Source organism: Schistocerca piceifrons, chromosome X, assembly GCF_021461385.2.
Source record: "Schistocerca piceifrons isolate TAMUIC-IGC-003096 chromosome X, iqSchPice1.1, whole genome shotgun sequence".
In the NCBI taxonomy this organism is placed as follows: Eukaryota; Metazoa; Arthropoda; class Insecta; order Orthoptera; family Acrididae; genus Schistocerca; species Schistocerca piceifrons.
The window spans coordinates 223,861,403-223,883,681 of NC_060149.1; the positions used below are offsets into that span (position 1 = coordinate 223,861,403).

The 22,279-nt window shown below is 39.8% G+C and overlaps 1 protein-coding gene across 1 annotated transcript in view; it reads right to left on the reverse strand.

The window, feature by feature from the left end:
• Positions 1-803: 803 nt before the first annotated feature.
• Positions 804-22,279, reverse strand: part of LOC124722259 (glutaryl-CoA dehydrogenase, mitochondrial-like) — a 43,369-nt gene continuing 21,893 nt past the window's right edge. The window contains exons 4-6 of the mRNA XM_047247447.1: positions 16,115-16,275; positions 15,907-16,029; positions 804-866 (exon numbers count right to left, since the gene is read on the reverse strand). Coding sequence (XP_047103403.1) covers positions 15,965-16,029; positions 16,115-16,275 — 226 coding nt within the window. The 3' untranslated portion in view covers positions 804-866; positions 15,907-15,964. The remainder of the gene's footprint in view (positions 867-15,906; positions 16,030-16,114; positions 16,276-22,279) is intronic.

The window sequence follows — 22,279 nt, forward strand, 5'->3', positions numbered from 1 at the left end:
TCTGGCTGTTATAGTGGTTACCAGCACTTCACATTTGCAATGGCTTATCTCACACTTACGTGAACCTGTGATCTTTCAATGTTAATATAAGTCTCTTAGTATCATAGTCATTTTACCAGAACAGTTTTTCTCTGTGACTGTTTCTCTAGAAAGCAAAACAGGCGTACACTATTATTGCATATAATACTGAGGTAAATGTTTAGAAATCACTCCTTTTCTCTTCTTCATATCTTTCAGGCAACTATTGCAATATTACCATATTGTCAACATGCATGTGTGGGCATTTTGACTGTTACCTCTTACACCAATCACAAAGTAACTACTGGTGTTACCTTTCATTTCTTAATGATGTAATTAACTGTGTGTGTCATGTTGATAAATATAAAACAAAACTAGGTCCCAGCTCTCTGGCAGAAACGTGGCATCTTTTTGACAATATTCAGACTTTCATTTCAACAGAGTCATATAATAATATAGAATAAAATTTTTAATATGATGTTTTTGGTATTGCACTTTATTGAGTAAAAATAAAAATTATTTATTAACAAATGCATCATGAAAGCATTTTTAGTTCATACAATACCACAGCAACTTTGGTGTACAGAAAATATCATAATCTGCAGTCTTCAGTATTAGATTCATAGTTACAGACTAGATGTTAATTACTTAAAGCTACAGGACACTCATTATTCCAAAACTTGTGCACAAATGTCTGTGTTGCATCTTCTGATACTATGCTCCATGTGTATTGCATACCTGTACACTGATTTTTAGACAGTATGGATTCTCACTGTAGTTTTTTCCATGTTGGAGGACGATCACAAACTTTCACCATTCATGACACAAATTGGCACTTTTGGTACAACCTAAAATAAAAGAGTATTTATCAAGAGTGTTTCCAAACTGCTTACATTTATATGCAGTACACTGACACTAATAAATTTTGTTCAAAATATTAGATATTTCATTGAGTTTGATCCTCCTAGTTGTGTCTCTAACAGAAATATGACTTTCAAATAATAAACTTTCTTCCAGACAATGTAACTGCCATATAAGAAACAATATTATATTATTAATACTGTGGAGAGGCCAGAAAAATGTGGTTCCAGAAGAGGGGCAGCAGCCTCTTTAGTAGTTGCAGGGAAACAGTCTGCATGATAGACTGATCTGTTACAATAATGTCAGACAATATGGCCTTGCTGTGCTGGTACTGTGAATAGCTGAAAGCAAGGGGGAAACTATAGCCATTACTTCTCCCAAGGACATGCAACTCTACCATATAGTTAAATGATGATGGGATCCTCTTGGGTAAAATATTCCGGAGGCAAAACAATTTCCCATTTGGATCTCTAGGTGGGGACTACTCAGGAGAATGTCATCATTAGGAAAAACAAAACTGGCATTCTACGGATTGGAGCATGCAGTGTTAGATCCCTCAACTGGGTAGGTAGATTATAAAATTTTAAAAAAAGGAAATGCTTAGGTTGAAGTTAGATGGGATGGGGATTAGTGAAGTTTGGTAGCAGGATAAAGAGAACTTCTGGTCAGGTGAGTACACTGTCATCAATAAAAAATCAAATAGGGATAATGCAGGTGTAGGTCTAATAATGAATAAGAAAATATGAGGGTTGCCCAGAAAGTAGTGCACCACATTTTTTTCTTCAACAATCCTTTATTGAAGATAACAAGAATTACACACATGAAAGAATGGTGTTTCATCTACATACCCTATTTTTCCACGTAATCTCCATCCCATCCTATGGCCTTCCTCAAGCGCGAAACAAGGGCGTGTATGCCCTGTCAGTACCAATCCGGGTCCTGGTGGTGGAGCCAATGCTTCACTGTGTGAATCACCTCCTCATCAGCAAAATGTCTTCACGAATGTGTCAGGTGTGACAGACACTGCTGCAAATAATGGAGCTCCACCAAATCACCTTCTGACGACCTCACCCTCCATGCCCAGCAACTAACTGTACTTCTGTTGACAGCATATGCTCCATAGACTGTGCACAAGCATTTGTGAATATTCACCACAGTTTCTTTCTCTGCAGTGAGAAATTCAATGATGGCATGTTGCTGTAACATGCATCTCCTACAGATGCCATTTTGAAACTGTCCTGCGGCTACACTATCTGTCAGAAGTGACAGAATCTTGACGCGCTCTCTCTCTCAGGAGACTTCAAATAATACATATGGAATATTCTGCATTTGTAGCATTGTTTTTGGCTGAGAAAAAAAAATTGGTGCTTTATTTTCTGGGCGACCCTCATAGCAATGTGGGTAAGCTACTATGCGCAGCACAGTGAACACATTATTATACACAGGATAGGCATAAAGCCAACACCCACAACAATAGTACAAGTTCATATGCGAACTGGCTCTGCCGATAATGAGGAGGGTGAAACAATGTATGATCAGACAGAATAAATTATTCAGACACTTATGGGAGAGAAAAATTTAATTGTGATGGGTGACTGGAATTCAGCAGTAGGTAGAGGAAGAGAAGGGAAAATAGTAGGAAAATATGGACTGGGGGAAAGGAACAAAAAAGTAATCTGCGTGGTAAAATTTTGCTCAGAGCATATTTTAATCATCATCAATACTTGGCTCAAGAATCAACAATCATGGAAGACACCTGAGATAATGGGAAGTTTCAGATGATTACATAACAGCAAGACAGAGATTTTTGGAACCAGATTTTAAACTGTAAGACATTTGCAGAGCAGCTGTGGACTCTGACCATAACTTATCGGTCATGAACTGTGGATAAAACAGAAGAATAGATTGCAAGAACAATGGAAATGAACACGGTAGAAGACAAATTGATAGCTTGAGAGATGAAATAGTGAAGGCAGCAGAGGATCTAATAGGTAAAAAGACCAGGCCTGCAGAAATCCTTGGACATCACAGGAGATACTAAATTTAACTCATGAAAGAAGAAAATATAAAAATTCAACAAATGAAGTGCCAAAAGAGAATACAAATGTCTAAAACATGCAATTCACAAAAGTACAAAATGGCTAAGCAGAATGATAGAGGAAAAACGTAAGTCTATAGAAGCATGTATAACTAGGGGGAAGATAGGTACCACCCACAGAAAAATTAAAGAGGCCTTTGAAGAAAAGAAAACTAGCTGTATGGCTATCAAGAGATCAGATAGCAATCCAGTACCAAGCAAAGAACAGAAAGGTAGAAGGAGTATATAGAGGGTCTGTCCATGAGAGATGTACTTGAGGGCAATGTTATAGATATCAAAGAAGACGTGGACGAAGATGAGATGGAAGATATGACACTGTCAGAAGAATTTGACAGAGCACCAAAAGACCTAAGGAGTTGACAACGTTCTGTCATAACTACTAATAGCATTGGGAGAACCAGCCATTACAAAGCCCTTCCATCTGGTTTGCAAGATGTACGAGACAGGCAAAATACCCTCAGACTTCAAATAATAAATCTAATTCCACAGAAAGCAGGTGCAGACAGGTGTGAATATTACTGAACAATCAGTTTAATAAGTCATGGTTGCAAAATACTAACATGAATTATTTACATAAGAATGAAAAAAAACTGGTAGAAGCTGACCTCGGAGAAGATAGGTTTGGGTTTTGGAAAACATTGGAACATGTGAGGCAATATTGACCCAACAACCTATCTTAGGTCTTGTAAATAGGTTGAGGAAACGGAAACCCATGTTTACAGCTTGTGTAAATTCAGAGAAGGCTTTTGACAATGTTGACTGGAACACACTCTTTGACATTCTGAAGGTGACAGGAGTAAACTAAAGGGAGTGAAGGATTATATGGAACTTATACAGATATCTCAGTTATAATAGACCAAGGGCATGAAAGGGAAGCAGTGGTTGAGAAAGGAGTGAGATATTGAGAAAGGAGTGAGACGGGGTTGTAGCATATCCACAATGTTACTCAATGAAACTTTTATTTTAGCAATTGCTGGGGCGGGAGCTGCAGTCACTGAATGTGCTGCACTCTAGGTGACTGTTATTCTATGAATACTTACCTCTCTTGTGCACAGAAAATAATGGTGTTTCTTCAAACCACAGTAAATACTCACTTGCAGAAAAAACAACTGTTTAAAATTTACCACTGCATATATCTTCAAAGGAAAAGGAACCAATAATGAAACGTTCTCTGAATGTGCACCACACCTTTTCACTGCTAATACAAAGGTATTTCCACAATTAATCAAGCTATATGTATACACATTTCAATTACTTGAAAAGTGTATCTCATCTGCCTGCATGACATTTGTTTGATTGGTTGATTGATTTGGGGGAGGGAACAAACAGCGACGTCATCAGTCCCATGCATGACATTTATGTCCATCCATATTATTTTCCATTTGTTGTGTGTTGGCCTGATGCAGCTAAGTTTATTGCAGGTCACTCTAAACAGTATGTATTGTCAAAGTTTTTCATCATCGTTATCACTGAGAAACATGGCACCACACCCTCTCAGCTACTGTTCAAAAACAGTATGAACAATAATGGAAATTCATAAACTGTGAGTTACCTTATTACGTTATGGTATGGGAAGATTTCAACTTACTAACTATAGGCTGGAAAACTCTATAATGATTATGGCAAGCAATAACAACAGGGATTTGTGTGATATTGTTATGAATCCTTATCGAAAATTTACCTTGAACAATTAGTAAGGGAAGTGACTTATAAGGGGAAATGTCTTAAATCTAGTTACAAATTGGTCATAACATTTTAATTTAGTTAACATAAAGCAGAGAATCAAAGCTGATATAGCAGTTATAGCATCACCACCATGAGTGTTATTAGATAGGTTAAGAAAGGCAGATAGATATTTCTCATTAATAAATGTGACAAGAAACAGATTTCAGATTATCTGAGCAGACAACATGAAACATTAATCATTCTGCTGTTAGCTGCCCTAAATGGTTGGTATTCCACAATTTTCACTCTTATAAACGACATAAATTGATGTTACAGTATTCATCTGTGGCATGCTAGTGTAGAATATGTGACAAATTCAGCTAAGTAAAAAGACCCAAACATTGCACATGTTAATTTAAATATGTAAACTAACTTTCAGTTTTTCCATGGTGTGAGACCACGTCATGTGTCAGGTAAAACTGATGCAGAATTCTAGAAATATTTTATTGTTTGTATTAAGGCTTGTGTGTATCATAATATATTGTGTATCTTCAAACATCTGTGAGTGCTGCAAAAGATCTGTACTACAATGTCAATTGCAAACTACATTCTGGCAGCAGAACCCATCATTTAGACAACCACTGCCTCCTGATTTCAGTTGGTACACGTGTGATAAATGATACATTTTTCAGAATTTTTGGAAGCTCTGAGTACTGTGTGTAACATATTTGACAATAAATCAATGGTTTTGAGCTATAGTTGTGTACTCTGCAAACTTTAGCAGCAATATATTTTTGGAAAATCATTTCCCCACATGAATCTGTTAATGAAGATGATTTCAACAGAAGTTTGAGACAAAGTAATCTTCAACAATTCACTGATATTTAACAAAAGCCACTTTCTTGGGTGTTGAAACTTCATATCTTAAAAAGGAACTTGGAGGCCTTGTAGGGTAATAAATCACGAAACTAAAAAATCCAAGATTAGTTTAAAGTTACTTGTTTATTGTTCAACAAAAACAATCAGTTTTTGAAAAAATAATTTAAATTTAATTGGATAAATAAAAAAAATCTACTCACCAAGAGGTGGCAGAACACACACATAAAAGAAAATTGTAATTAAGCAAGCTTTTAGAACCAGTGGCTCCTTCTTCGAGCAGAAGGATTGAAGGGGAAGAAAGAGGGGTGAAGGAAAAGGACTGGAGAGGTCTAGGAAAAGGGGTAGATTTTGGGAAAGTCACCCAGAACCGCAGATCAGGGGAGACTTACCGCACAAGATGAGAAGGAAAGACTGATTGTTGGGGACTGCATCAGATGATATTTGAAAACCTGAGACCTTAAAGGTGGAACACAGGGTAATATGCAAGACAGAGATTACTGCTTACACATCATGCATGAGTTAATAAGAGCAAAAAGATAAGTACATTGTATGTAACAGATGTGGGAGGGGGTGGTGAAAAATAGATAGGTAAGACAATGAAAGATGTAGAAAACTAAAGTGGAGTGAAGAGAAGAGTAGTTACTGTGAAGAAATGCTGGGATGGAAGAAGTTAACATATATTAAGGCCAGATGGTTCGCGAGAACCAAGGACATGTTGTAGTGCTAGTTCCCACTTGCAGAGTTCTGAGAAACTGGTGTCTGGGGAAAGAGTACAGATGGCATGTGTGGTGAAACAGACTCCGAGGTCATGGTTATCATGTTGTAGAGCATGCTCTGCAACAGGATATTGCATGCTCCCAATATACACCCTCTGCCTATGCCCATTCATCCTAATTGATAATCTGGTGGTTGTCATGCAGATATAAAAGGCCAAACGGTGTTTACATACCAGCTGGTACAAGACATGTCATTTCACAGGTGGCTCTCCCTTTGATAGTATATCTTTTGCCAGTTACAGGGCTGCTATAGGTGGTGGTAGGAGGGTGCATATGGCAAGTCTTGCAGTGAGGACGGTCACTGGGCTAGGAGCCATAGGGTAGGGAGATGGGTGCAGACGGAGCACAGGACCCGACAAGAATATTGCAGAGATTGGGAGGGCAACAAAAAGCTGTTCTAGATGTGATGGGTACAATTTCAGACAGAATGAATCTAATTTCATGGTATGTTTTTAGGAAGTCATGGCCCTGTTGAAGTAGCTGATTACACATTAAAGACCAGGATAATACTGAGTCACCAGTGGTGTGCTTCAAAGCTGTTTTTACAGTGATCAGCAATACCAGGATTGGATGGGATGGCCCAGGAAATATGCTTTTGAACTTGGCTGGTGGGGTAATTAAGTGCAGTGAAGGCTGAGGTGAAATTCTTGGTGTATTGCTCTAAAGAGTTTGCATCTGAACAAATACATTTGTCTCAAATGTCAAAGCTGTATGGGAGGGAACATTTGACATGTCAAGGCAAACGTATTTGTTCAGATGTAGACTCTTTACAGCAATACACCACCAGTCTCACCTCAGCCTTCACTGCACGTAATTACTTCACCAGCCTAGTTCAAAAGCAGATTTCCCGGGCCATCAAATCCAATCCTGGTACTGCTGATCCCTCCAAAAAAACAGCTTCAGAACACAACACTGGTGACTCAGTTTTGTCCTGGACTGGAATGCATAAATCAGTTACTTCGACAGGTCAATGACTTCCTAAAATCATGCCCTGAAATGAGATGCATTCTGTCTGAAATTTTTCCCACCACATCTAGAACAGCTTTTCGTCACCCCCCCTCCCCTCCCCCCCTCCCCTCCCCTCCCCTCCCCTCCCCTACCCTCCCTCCCCCCCCCCCCCAATCTCCACAATATTCTTGTCAGACACTATGCTCCTTCTGCACCCATCTCCCTACCCAATGGCTCTTACCCCTGTGACCATCCCTGCTGCAAGACTTGCCCTATGCACCCTCCTACCACCAACTATAGCAGCCTTGTAACTGGCAAACATATACTATCAAAGGGAGAGCCACCTGTGAAACAACACGTCATGTACCAGCTGTCATGTAAACACTGTTCGACCTTTTACATCAGCTTGACGACCACCAAATTATCAATTAGGATGAATGGACAAAGGCAGAGGGTGTATACATGAAACATGCAGGCTCTACAACGTGACTATCGCGATCTCGGTGTCTGTTTCACCAAACATGCCATCTGGATTCTTCCTCAGACACTAATTTCTCAGAACTCCGCAGGTGGGAACTAGCACTACAACATGTCCTTGGTTCTCACCACCCACCTGGCCTTAATTTATGTTAACTTCTTCCACCTCAGCATCTCTTCACAGTAACTACGCTCTGTGTGCTCTCTGGTTTTCAAATCTCATCCAATGCAGTCCTCAATAATCAGTCTATCCTTCTCGTCCCGTGTGGTGAGTCTCCCCCAACCTGCGGTTCTGGGTGACTTTCCCAAAGTCTACCCCTTTTCCTAGACCTCTCCAGTCCTTTTCACTCACCCCTCTTCCTTCCCCTTCAACCCTTCTGCCTGAAGAAGGAGCCACTGACTCTGAAAGCTTGCCTAATTACAACATTCTTTTATGTGTGTGTTCTGCCACTGCTTGGTGAGTAGATGTTTTATCTAGCCAATTAAATTACTGTTTGTTGTTCAGATAAACATCGCACCACCCACATGCAGCCCCACTGTGAATGCTGCTCTCAGGCACTGGGTGGACTACTTGGTGTTTGCAAGTAATTGGAAATTGTCCAGACTGCTATCAAGCATTTGAAAGCCGGTGTGAATGGATGGTTGGGTAGACTTCTGTCAAAGGAGCGTGAACTACTATCCTCTCCCACGGGTACTGTTCCTTCTCCAGGAAATACAAGATGTCGACAACTAGACTTTGAGTGGTGAGTCAATGGTTGGTCCAGAGGAAGGCTAGGACTGGGAAGAACTTCAAAGTTCTACACTTATCACTTTTACCAACAGGTTTAAGGTGCTGTCTCCCACTGGAATGATAACTGTTGGGGCAGTAGGACTAAAAAAAAAACATTGTTCATTGTTCATTGGTAGCATAGTAGGATAATGCAGTCAATCTACACAGGAAACTGCTTAAAAACACTTCCACATTCCATTTCAAGTGTATGGGGCCCATAAGAATTAGTACTGACATGTATATTGAATGTAAACAAGTAAAAGTAGTATGAATGGTCACAGGTTTGTTTGACTCACAGGAATGCTGAAAACCTTAAACTGGCACACACTTGAATATAGATGCCATCTGTTACTGGTAGTGGTGCATACACATCTTGCTGCCAGCCACAAGCACTAGTCATTTTTTTAATAGAATAATTCTTAGTCTCGCAGCCCAACCGAGATGATGCAGCTGTGCCAAATGAGGACACCACATGGCCTTGTCAACAGAGGTTATTAGTCGAGGCCACTGCAGGACAGCAGTTTTGCACACTACATCTCTCCACAGACTTATGGAGGCATGACACCACTGGCCACTCATGTACATCCCCGGCAGCACAGCCAACTCCTGCCCAGGGGGCAGGAGGTTTCTTCCCATGCACACCAGCCACTGCCAGACGGGGGGTCTAGTGTGGTGGGCACCCCTGCTGTGATGTCAGCAGATGGTACTTGGGGCCACAGAAGCCATAGCAGCATAAAATTTGCACAATGATGGTGCAGGGTCCATGCAACCAGCTTATGTAACAAGGTCACTGGCACGATGTAGTGCCGCACCGGCAACAAGGGTTGTGCGGGCAGACAGCCAAGCAGAATTCGGCAGCCAGCTGGACACTGACCCTATGCATCAAGCAGTTCAGATGTGTCAATAAAAGAACTTGTTACATTTGCAGCTGCCGTCCTCTGCCATCTGGGCTCGACCTCAGCTCCACCACCCATTTGCAGCATCCTGGCTTCTAGTCACCGCACCCTGCACCACGAGCACTGTACCTTAATCAGTCCCACAATCAGCAATTATTTTGTCAACACATCAGTGAAAAGATCTGTGCTCAGCTGTGAAAATAAACGTGTATGAACTTCCTTGTGTAGTCAGTCAGTGATAGGTGTAAATATCGATAAGTGAGACATGATTGTTGAACCTGTTAGAGCGCTATCGATGAGTTATCCTGCCACTGTTAAAAGTCCATTATATTCGCTAACTAACTTGGCCAACTAGTGTTATTATCTGGAGAGAAAGTGGACTGATTAGATGAGTATTACTAATGAAATTATTTTTATAAACTGCTGATACTACGAAAAAGTGTGAGAACTGGTCATCAGTTGCGTGCAACTTAATCTGAATAAATAAGGAAGAGTATCAAAATTAAATCAATGGTGTTACATTCGTCCCTGAACTGTGAGAACACCAACTAATACAATTTCAGGATCTGAGACTAAATTATTCATGCACCACTGAGGACTTGCAGCGACACTGCCAGATTGGTACCTTAGTAAGGTGGACTTTATTATTATTATTATTATTATTATTATTATTATTATTATTACTATTACTACTACTACTACTACTACTACTACTATTTTTATACGCAAACTATCAATGAACTGAAGTGACATGTAAAGGAAACGGGTCAATGCTGACACATCAAGAGTCCCAGAATCACTCCTCATCAATACGTACTTGTCAGAAGTACAAACAATGGCTTTATTGTGTTCAGGTGTGTCTTTATTGTTTCTAGATTGTTTTTGTTGTGAAAAACTGTAGACAATCATTTCATTTCACACTGACTTTATAATCTGCAGAATATACCAGCCACAAACAAGAAATGCATGATAATATTCTTCAAATTACATAGACGTACACGACTGCTGCATTTGTCTCCCTGTCTGGAGTGCGGAGATTCCTGTGCCTACATGGGGCAGCCTGTGTGCACAAATCAGAAGCCCGTGTGACTCTGCGAAGTTGCATTCACCCCCTCACCTCTCCGTTCAATGGCTACATGCACCTATAGTGCGCGTCATTTATGTTGGCGGCCATGTTTAGGTTCGTTCTGCGCATCTGACATCACAAAACACAATCAGCCAATGAACAGAGAACGACGTTGCCAGATCTTGACTGCAGTGCAGAGCATGGATGAGTGGTTTCAGTTTTAGAAACGTTCAGTCATAAATAAAGTAAAAGAACAAAATCAATGTCTTGATAGCAGACTTTCATTTATAGAAAGTTTGGGAAAAACATTCTTTATACCAATTGCTTCATATTCTATTAATTAATTAAACCTAACAAGTAATAAGACTCCTAATTCAGGCGATAGCAAGGAAAGGTGTTTGTATCAATCTCACTAACCGCTTTTTCGCAATAAAGAACGGCGGTAAGTGTTTATTTCCTATTTTACTTCGACGAAGCGTCAGTAATTCATAGTCATACCAACAGTGTTTGTCAGTATTTTGCATGACGTGTTAGACTCCTCATGTAGTTACATTGTAAGATGAGCTGCGTTAGCGTAATGGTTAAGGTGTTGGGCTACTAAGCAGAAGGTTGTAACGGTTAAGGTGTTGGGCTACTAAGCAAAAGGTTGTAACGGTTAAGGTGTTGGGCTACTAAGCAAAAGGTTATGAGTTCAAACCTTGTGCGGTGCTTAATATTTTCTTTATTTAAAAACAATATCGCAGTGTCTTACTTCACGAATTTTATTCGTTTGAATGCAATTTTTTGAAATTTCTAGTGCTTTGTCTCTTCATTAACCCTTTCGCTGCTGCAGACATGTGCTCCTCGAATTCCATGCTGTGCATGATTTTGTCATCACTGGACTGCTAGCCTGTGTAGACACATGGTGTTCCCACTGCTTTGACACACTTATCATTCGATTTCACAAAAACTATTTGGCCCAAAAATTAGATTTTTACACATCTTCTTGACTGATATCTTCCCCTCATAAATGACTTAATTTTGTTTCGATGTTCAACACAGTTATTGTGCAGCAAAATGTAGTAAACCATTGCACGAAATTTTGAAGAGTTTGCAGAGGTAAAAGTCCATAGAGTATACTTTCTGTATGGTCGATTTTAGTTGCCACAATGTTGAGATTGAAATGTGGACAAGATACCTAAATTTCATATAAAATTTACTGTATAACAATATCTCATTTAATTTAAGTACCACATAGGTGTCATATGTAATATTGAGAAATATTCGATCTTTCGCGACTGTAACAAAAGTTTTATTTACACTGGGCAAGTTTGGCTTTATTTTAAAGCACTTCAATCAACAAAAGGTATGACACATACACAATGGTACTCATGTTCTCTTTCTTGTTTTTGTTCCACAGTTGCAGTTTTACCAATGGTACTGAAATATATTCCTCTTCTGCAACTGTAATAAGCGACTTATTTAGACCAGACGCATTTCTCTCTTTTGAAGCATCTTCAGAGGACAGTATTTTTTCTCCTCCATTGCCAAGTCACCTTTCATAGTTTTGTGCTGCGGTAACACAATATTCAATGTTTGTGTCGGCTGATCAGTGTTTTAGCAAATAAATGCTGTTTGTGTGTGCCACACACAAAAATTATATTTGACATAGCTCAGAACACTTCACTGATAGATGGAGTCCTAATGTTTTTGTAAGTCCACAGTTTTGTATAATGTATTTTGTCTACTTCCTTTTGATCGCTTGAAGTACTTTTAAATAAAGCCAAACATGCCCAGTGTAAATAAAACTTTTGTTAGTCACGAAAGATGGAATATTTCTCATTATTACATACGACACCTATGTGGTACTTAAATTAAATGAGATATTGTTATACAGTAAATTTTACATGAAATTTAGGTATCTTGTCCACATTTCATTCTCAACGTTGTGGCAACTAAAATCAACCATACGGAAAGTATACTCTATGGACTTTTACCTCTGCAAACTCTTCAAAAATTTCGTGCAATGGTTTACTATATTTAATGCTGCATAATAACTGCGTTGAACATCAAAACAAAATTAATTCATTTATGGGGGGAAGGTATCAGTCAAGAAGATGTGTAAAAATCTAATTTTTGGGCCAAATAGTTTTTGTGAAATCGAATGATAAGTGTGTCAAAGCAGTCAGAACACCATGTGTCTGCACAGGCGAGCAGTGCAGTGACAAACGCGCACAGCACAGAATGCAGGGAGCACGTCTTTGTATCAGCGAAAGGGTTAATGCGGCCGTGGTAGCTTTACTTCATGAACTGCGCGCTCGCCCCTAAATGTAAGCTTAGGAACTATTCTATCCTATGGCACTGCTTCTCTTGGTGCGTGCATCGTGTGCAACTGGCAATGCAGCAATCTCCCGCATCTGGGCGGGCATGCGCGAGCCGCCAAGATAAAAGAATTGAACTATCGTGCACACATAAAGTTACACAGATGTAAACACACCTTTACAAGCAGGTTAGTTTACATGCATCTAGCAGTAGTTTTGTCAGAGAAAGTTGTTGTTGCATCAAAAGAAAACTTCACCTGATAAAACAATAAATTATGAGACAGAATTTCTTCCCAGTGCCTATTTTCTGGGGGCAAAACTGTTAGTACGGCCAAAACATATAAAATTATACAAAAATACTCTAGCTTTCAAAACTATCTGCTGCTACTGCTGCTGGTGTGTGTGTGTGTTTTGTATGTTCCACATCTTCTCCTAAACCAGTGGACCAATTTCAACCAAACATGATATACATATCCATTACTGTCAAGCAACAATTGCTGAGGGGTAAGAACCACCTACCCACCACAGTTCAGGACATATGACTTCATTAACACTGAGATGCATGAAAAACTGCTACATTGTGCATGACATTTACATTTTTTACTCCTTTGCTACTAACTCTATTCACAACACATTTTGCAGACACTATCCACAAAAGCTGCTGAATGTAACTATAAAATTATATCATTGTATGATGTACAGATCAGGAGAAACTTTTGCATCATGCATGACATTTAAATAAACTTGTTCTTAAGTACTAAAACACTCCTAGTCAAGTCAACTTAAGGTAATCCCTTACACCTGCTTGTGCTTTTGGCATGTTTGAACTGTGAAGCACAAACGGCATTAGACGAAAACTATAGCTGCCTACAGAGATATGGAGAGGCATTGCCATAGTGATGTTCACAAAACTGCACATCTCACACCAAGTATACTGCTCAAATACATACAAGGTTTCATTTCTAATAGAAAATTGGCAAAATTAATATCCACGCAATGCTGGGTTTGTCAGCTAGTAAGTCTATAAAAATCAGCAGCAGGGTGCAGTGCTGTTTATGAAAGAAGACAGTATATTGAACATTTCAGAAAGAGAAGTCAGTGTTTCCAGTAAATGTTCAGTATTTATGAGAAATAACATGTTCTTACGTAGTACTTGAAAGTCAGTAATAAAAGTTAGTGTGATCTTATAATCTTTTAAATGAACAGATGCATCACCCATGGGGCAAGTGAACAGCAGATCTATTTCCTAATTCTTGTCAGTAAACTTTTACTTGTGTTTTCTCTTTGTATCAAACTGATGTTAGACATATGATTTATCTATGGATAAACAATAAACTAAATAATTGTGGCTTCATACTTCTACAAACATTATTCATTGTATAGGAATCATAGCCAGAGTTAGGAAATTGTATGTCCTGTTTTCCTCATTATACACTCCTGGAAATTGAAATAAGAACACCGTGAATTCATTGTCCCAGGAAGGGGAAACTTTATTGACACATTCCTGGGGTCAGATACATCACATGATCACACTGACAGAACCACAGGCACATAGACACAGGCAACAGAGCATGCACAATGTCGGCACTAGTACAGTGTATATCCACCTTTCGCAGCAATGCAGGCTGCTATTCTCCCATGGAGACGATCATAGAGATGCTGGATGTAGTCCTGTGGAACGGCTTGCCATGCCATTTCCACCTGGCGCCTCAGTTGGACCAGCGTTCGTGCTGGACGTGCAGACCGCGTGAGACGACGCTTCATCCAGTCCCAAACATGCTCAATGGGGGACAGATCCGGAGATCTTGCTGGCCAGGGTAGTTGACTTACACCTTCTAGAGCACGTTGGGTGGCACAGGATATATGCGGACGTGCATTGTCCTGTTGGAACAGCAAGTTCCCTTGCCGGTCTAGGGATGGTAGAACGATGGGTTCGTTGATGGTTTGGGTGTACCGTGCACTATTCAGTGTCCCCTCGACGATCACCAGTGGTGTACGGCCAGTGTAGGAGATCGCTCCCCACACCATGATGCCGGGTGTTGGCCCTGTGTGCCTCGGTCGTATGCAGTCCTGATTGTGGCGCTCACCTGCACGGCGCCAGACACGCATACGACCATCATTGGCACCAAGGCAGAAGCGACTCTCATCGCTGAAGACGACACGTCTCCATTCGTCCCTCCATTCACGCCTGTCACGACACCACTGGAGGCGGGCTGCACGATGTTGGGGCATGAGCGGAAGACGGCCTAACGGTGTGCGGGACCGTAGCCCAGCTTCATGGAGACGGTTCCGAATGGTCCTCGGCGATACCCCAGGAGCAACAGTGTCCCTAATTTCCTGGGAAGTGGCGGTGCGGTCCCCTACGGCACTGCGTAGGTTCCTACAGTCTTGGCGTGCATCCATGCGTCGCTGCGGTCCGGTCCCAGGTCGACGGGCACGTGCACCTTCCGCCGACCACTGGCGACAACATCGATGTACTGTGGAGACCTCACGCCCCACGTGTTGAGCAATTCGGCGGTACGTCCACCCGGCCTCCCGCATGCCCACTATACACCCTCACTCAAAGTCCGTCAACTGCACATACGGTTCACGTCCACGCTGTCGCGGCATGCTACCAGTGTTAAAGACTGCGATGGAGCTCCGTATGCCACGGCAAACTGGCTGACACTGACGGCGGCGGTGCACAAATGCTGCGCAGCTAGCGCCATTCGACGGCCAACACCGCGGTTCCTGGTGTGTCCGCTGTGCCGTGCGTGTGATCATTGCTTGTACAGCCCTCTCGCAGTGTCCGGAACAAGTATGGTGGGTCTGACACACCGGTGTCCATGTGTTCTTTTTTCCATTTCCAGGAGTGTATTTTCCACACACAGTCAAACATCAGTTCAGTGTCAGTTATTATTAATAAATTTTATGGACAGAAAACTAGAACTTACAGTGTTGACATAAAATTTACACTTCATATTGCAGGTAAGTGTGGCTTGGTGGTAAAGTGCAATCTTTGGATTGGTGACTGATTTACTTTTTCTATTCCAGGTAAACTTTGAGTAAAACACACTGGATATTCTCATTCAGAATACAGCAATAAATAAATAAATATGTACAGTATTATTTACATATTTTAGAATCACAGTGAATAAGTATTGTCACACATACCTCAGAAAATACAGCAATGCATAAATATTCAGTAGCAACACAATATTTAGTCCAGTTTTTAGCTAAATGCTTGTATTCCAGTTATAGCTCTCCCAAGAATGAGAGCATGGATATCGTGAGTACCTATAACAGATTGATCAAGTGCAGTTGTCCATTATTTGCATTCAGGAAACAAAGAGGAAAAAGACAGAAAAGTATATGACCTTACCTTCATATGTATTGACTGATTCCAGATTCAGAACATGTCTAATAATATGATATTCATCAGAAATGCCATTCCCACCCAACATGTCATGGGCAGTGCGTGCAATGTCCAAAGCTTTTCCACAGGAATTACATTTCAGTATTGATATCATTTCTGGAGTACACCTTAAAATAATATGTACAAAATGAAACTTTACTTATATGGAGAAAATGAAGATGGTTTAATATGTAAGTGAGAAAGTGAGGAATTTGTGTAAAATCTTGAGAACAGCTATTTTTATTATATTATTATGAAACACGCAATAACAAATGGCTTTTCATGTAAGACAACTTTTGTTGGTGAAACTGAAGCATATAATTAGGAGACCACTCTTGCATCACAACATCCAGTTTCATACTACACCTAGTCACCTAATAGATAGCTGCCTCATCTTGACATACAAGACAGCTGCACATTATCAGAACATGGAGTCTCCATGTCCCCAATGCATGGTTAATGACACCCCAGACCAATTCAACTGGGATTATGTGCAATCAGGACATCAAATATCCCTCAAACCACTGTAGCGTGATTTTGACCTGTTGGTATGGATTGTGTTTTCCTGGGAACGCCACATCTGGTAGGGAGACCATAAACTATGAAGGAGCATATGTGACTAATAAAAATACTGGCATATTCCACAGCTTTCATAACGCCTTCTATAACAACCGCAGGTCCCAACAAGGTCCATGTCACCTTTTCCGAACCTTCATCTGAGTTGCCACTCTGCTACTAGGAAATTCATATTTCAAACTCTAATATCTAATAGGTTACAATATAATTAGTTTGCTTTTGATAAATATTAGTGATATCAGAATATGAACATCCAATAACCTATGCTGCTTTTGCAGTAATCATTTCTAGCTTCTAAATTATCAAAATGTGACCTCTGTTGAAGTTGATCAGCAGTTTTCTGTAATCTCAGAATACGGAGTACACTGAATGACTTAGTTGCACTCTTGGCACCTGTCATGCCATGAGTACATTAATTTGAGATAGTTGCTGTGTAGGAAAGAGAGTGGTCCTGTTTTCAAAGTGAACACTTCGGCATGCCACATGACTGGCAGTCATCAAATTTTGTACTGGTCATTGGCATAACAGTTGAGAGCAGGATGTTAAAGATATGCAATATTAGCATATTTTATCAAGATCAGATCATGTGTATATGGCACGTGAGACACTCCATTTGAGGCTATGCAATTGATGGGCTTTTCATATGCCACTCTTTCAAGGGTGTTCCTGAGGACTTGCTTATAGGGAAAATAACTACCACCAATGTCATAAGTCATGAGAAATAACACAGTGATGAAAGAGATTGCCACTAGCTCCTTTAGTTAGTGCAGGTTGTAAGATTTAAGTGGTGGGCCACAGCCAGTTCAATGCAGAACAACAACAATGTCATTTTTTCCTCTGTCATTCCTTAGTTGCTTCAAATTTCATGGAGGTACGTTTCAAAACTGTAAGTCAATGAAAGTTAGATTGTTTATGCCATATACGTTTCACTTCTTTTATTCATGAAGCATCTTCAGTGGCCTGTAATACATTTTTCTTTTTATACATAAAATAAATGTATTATGTAATAGTTACAATACGTTACTATGTTACATTTCGCCATGTCTTTCTCTTGTTTTTTAGATTACAAACAACTTTTATTACACAGATCTTGTGAGGTTCAATTATCATTTGATGTTACTTCCGATTTTCAGTATTGTTAGTCCATATGTGTGGTCCTGTAGCTGTGTTCGTTTGGTCCCCATGCTCCAGCTCGCCGATTTCTGGCAGTTTTTTCACCCACATTTATTACAACACATTACTTGCACTTTTCATTTTGTGATCAATATGTGCTTGTTTACAGTATGTGGTATTGCCAACTATCACCATGTGGTTTATCTTTTGTCTTTTATGTGTGGTTTCATATTTTTCATCTGTTTTGTGTGTGTGTATTTTGTTATGTGTAAATGTTACATTATTTGTGGGAGCAGTCTTCTTTTCCCTTAAGTGAATAAGTGTGTGTGTGTGTGTGTGTGTGTGTGTGTGTGTGTGAGTGAGAGAGAGAGAGAGAGAGAGAGAGAGAGAGAGAGAGAGAGAGAGAGAGAGAGAGAGAGAGAGAGATGGGGAGGGGGGGGGAGAAAGAGTCATCAATTATTTACTCTGGTTAATGTTTCCGATTTATGTTTATTATTGTTTTAGTGGCTAACTTGATCAGAGAGTTATTGATTACATTAATTAGGTCATTAATTACTTTCTTTTTCATTGCATGGGCTCTTTGTATGTGAAAGTTTTCTCATAATGTCAGGAGTTTTTTGTTGTGACTGTTCACTCTTCTCACATAAAATTATTAGAGTGAACGATCACAACAAAACTCCTCATATTAGAAGAAAACTTCCACATGCAAAGAGCCCTTGCAATGAAAAGGAAAGTAATTAATGACCAAATCAACACAAGCAATAACTCTCTGATCATGTTAGCCACTAAAACAATAACAAACAGAAATCTGAAACATGACAAGAGTAAATAATTGATGGATCTCTCTCTCTCTCTCTCTCTCTCTCTCTCTCTCTCTCTCTCTACACACACACACACACACACACACAATATTCACAAAACACACACTCTCACAATGAACAACAAATTTACATATAACACAACACACACACACACACACACACACACACACACACACACACACACACACACACACACACACACACACACACAATAAATGAAAAATGATAAATGTGAGTGAACAAACACCAGAAATCGGCCATCTGGAGTATGGGGACTGAATGAATACATCTCCAGAACCACATATGGACTAACAACACTGGAAATCATAACACCAAATGATAATTTAACATCACAAAATTTGTGATACAAACGTTGCTTCTAATCTATAAAACAAGAGAAAAACATGACAAAATGTTACATACTTACATTCTGCAACTACTACATAACACATTTATAAAAACTAAAACTTTGTGTTCTGCCTTATGGCAGGTCTTGTCATGGAGGAAGCCTCATCAGAGAGGTCCACCCCACGAGCGTCTAGGGAAGTGATTCCAGTGGTGGTTTCCTTTTGCCTTCCACAGATGATGATGAAATGATAATGAGGACAACAAAACACCCAGTCCCTGGGCGGAGAAAATCTCCAACCCAGCCAGGAATTGAAACCGGGCCCCATGACATGACAGACCGCCATGCCGACTTCTCAGCCATCAGGGCGAACACACATTTATTATATGTAAAAAAAAGAAATATGTATAACATGCCACTGAAGATGCTTCACAGACAAAAGAAGCAAAAGGCATATGGAGATAAACACACTGCCTTTCATTTAGTTGCATAGATGGAACATACCTCCATGAACAACAATGATGATTGGTCAGCACCCACAATCATCCTCTCACTATAATGTGTAGAAGTCACCACTCTCACATGCTTATTGAACATCAAAGAGCATGGCTATTCATATCATCACTGGACACTGACAGTAAAGAAAGTTACCTGAACTGACGAGCTGCAGAACACACTGGTACACTCTTATGGCGGGGTACAATTACACCAAAAACCAGGTGAGCTGTTTTTCCAAAAGAACACCATTCAGGCCAGTAGCAGTGGTATAACCATATGGTGGACATGTACGTGGAATGAAATGTGGTTCCTGGTATGACTAACATTGTTCCTCACTGGTGAATGATACAACCACCTTCAGCCCAATCAGGTGCACACTAAATCTCTCACCTCCCTCTCCAGGTGACTTGTACCTTTAGAAAGACATTCCCTTATCTAGTTGCTCCCAAATTGGAACACTGCATGAAATGAGAAAGTTTTCTGGTCCTCCAGGTCACCTGACCTTAATCATATTGAGCACATATAGGACACCATATGTATGTTTCTTGGATCCATTTCTGGCCAATTTCTGTGTGTTGTGGTCAACAGTTGAGTAGTTACGGATCAGGGTGGCTATCTACACACACTGTTTCACACAGCCCGAGCAATGACATGTCACTGCTGTCATAAGGCCAAAACGTTTTGCTAGATGCTATTAGGTTATATTCCTCATTACTCCATAATACCTCTGGTATTATGACATCCCCCCTGGGTTATTAGGTGAGCTCAATCTTGACAGAAGGATGTTCATAATATTAATATTATAGGCAATCGGTGTGTGAGGAATTTTCTTAAGCTTGGTCTTCAGTTTTTCCCAATACCCACCCGTCATCCGTTTAAATTTGTTGAAATACTCCGAGACAGTCACTGTGTGAAATGTACTAACTTATCTCATGTTTAAAACAATTTTATTTTAATAGTAAAAATTGCACAATTTAAATGAGTTTGTTGTATATAAATCAATGTCTTGTAGGAATGAGTCATTTTACATCCCATCACAAATTATTTTGTGAATATTGTTATGGCATCAAAATTTATAAGTTTTTTTTTTTTTTTTTTTTTTTTTTTTTTTTTTTTTTTTTTTTTTTTTTTTTTTTTAAAAATATGCGGATCTGATTTGGTAATTCTTACCCATCACCTTTAACACATTAGAATTACATAAATTCTTCTATAGAATAGAAGGACGTGTCAAGGAGAAACTTTCTCAGTTTGTCCTCAAATTCTGCTTTGCTGGCTGCCAGACATTTTATATGCCTCATTAAGTGATCAACAATTTTTGTTGCAGCATTACACCACCCTTTCTTTTGCTAAAGACAACCTTTATGGGGAGTATTGGATGTCATTTTTCTTTGTGGTATTGTAATTATGTACATCATAATGTACTGTAATGAACTGCAATGGATTATTTACAACAAACTTCATGAGGTAATAAATATACTGTGAAGCAGAAGTGAGGATGCCCAACTCCTTAAACAAATGTCTACAAGGTGATCATGGGTAAGCTACCACACATTATTCTTGTTGATAAATAATTAAACTTTAAGTGTTTCATGATACAACACTGGAAAATTCTTACTCTCATCAGTAAGTATGACAAGCACACTTTTAGGATCCATTTTAGAAGTTCTGGGCATGTTATTCATCTGCAAATGTGTCACATGACACACGAAAGTCATGTTTTTTTATCAGCAATCACATTAAAGGACTTCTTGAAGTTTTCAACCTCAGATGATTTTCACGAGTATTATACAGGGTGATTATAATTACAGTTAAACTTTCAAAATACTGTAGAAATAACACCACTAGTCAGAATGATGTCAAATTGCAATGGAAAATTATTGGAGAAGGGGAAAAACCTATGGCAGATGAAAAATATAGTATGAAAATTGATCAACAGATGGTGCTTCATGTGACAGAATAGGTAAATGAAAACACCTGTCATGCGCACGACACATTGAAGTTGGTATAAACACTCCAGGTACACGGCTTTTCCTCCTTTCGCATCTGCGATGTTCGCAATGACTGTCTCAATGCAGAATCACGCTCTGCTTGTGAAGCTGTATTACAAGAACGATGACTGTGCACACATCATTCTGTGGAAGTACTGGACACTGTAGGGTTTTAAAAAAGGTGTTGGTCCAATGACTGCCGTGGGTCTGGAGAAAATTATTCATAAATTCGAAAAGACGTGTTCTTTTGGTGAGCAACCTGATAGACAGAGGAAACAAATTGATTCGACGTCAGTGGAAGCAGTGGCCACAGCAGTGCAGGAGGAGACAAGTAGTGGTGTGCAAACGTGTAGTGCATGGAGAATTGCCTGAACATTGGACATACCCATGAGCATTGTGCGTAAAATCCTACAAAACACTCTTCTTTGCGACACATTCAAAATTACCCATGTGCACGAGTTGCTTCCTGTTGACCTGCCAGCAAGAGAGACCTTTGCTTGCATGGAAGTGGACAATGATTGGCCAGGGAAGATTTTGTGGAAAGATGAAGCCCACTTCCATCTGACAGGGTATGTCAATACACAGAGTTTTCGAATGTGGGCAAGAGAAAATCCACACGCAAATCAACCGATTCCATTTCATCCTGAAAAGGTCACTGAGTGGTGTGGGTTTACGGCATCATTTATCATAGGGCCATATTTTTTAGAAGAGACAGGTGCTTCTGCTAAGTGCTATGAGTGTCTCTTGCGCAATCTAGTTATTCTAGCTCTCCAAAAGCCTGGATGTGTGG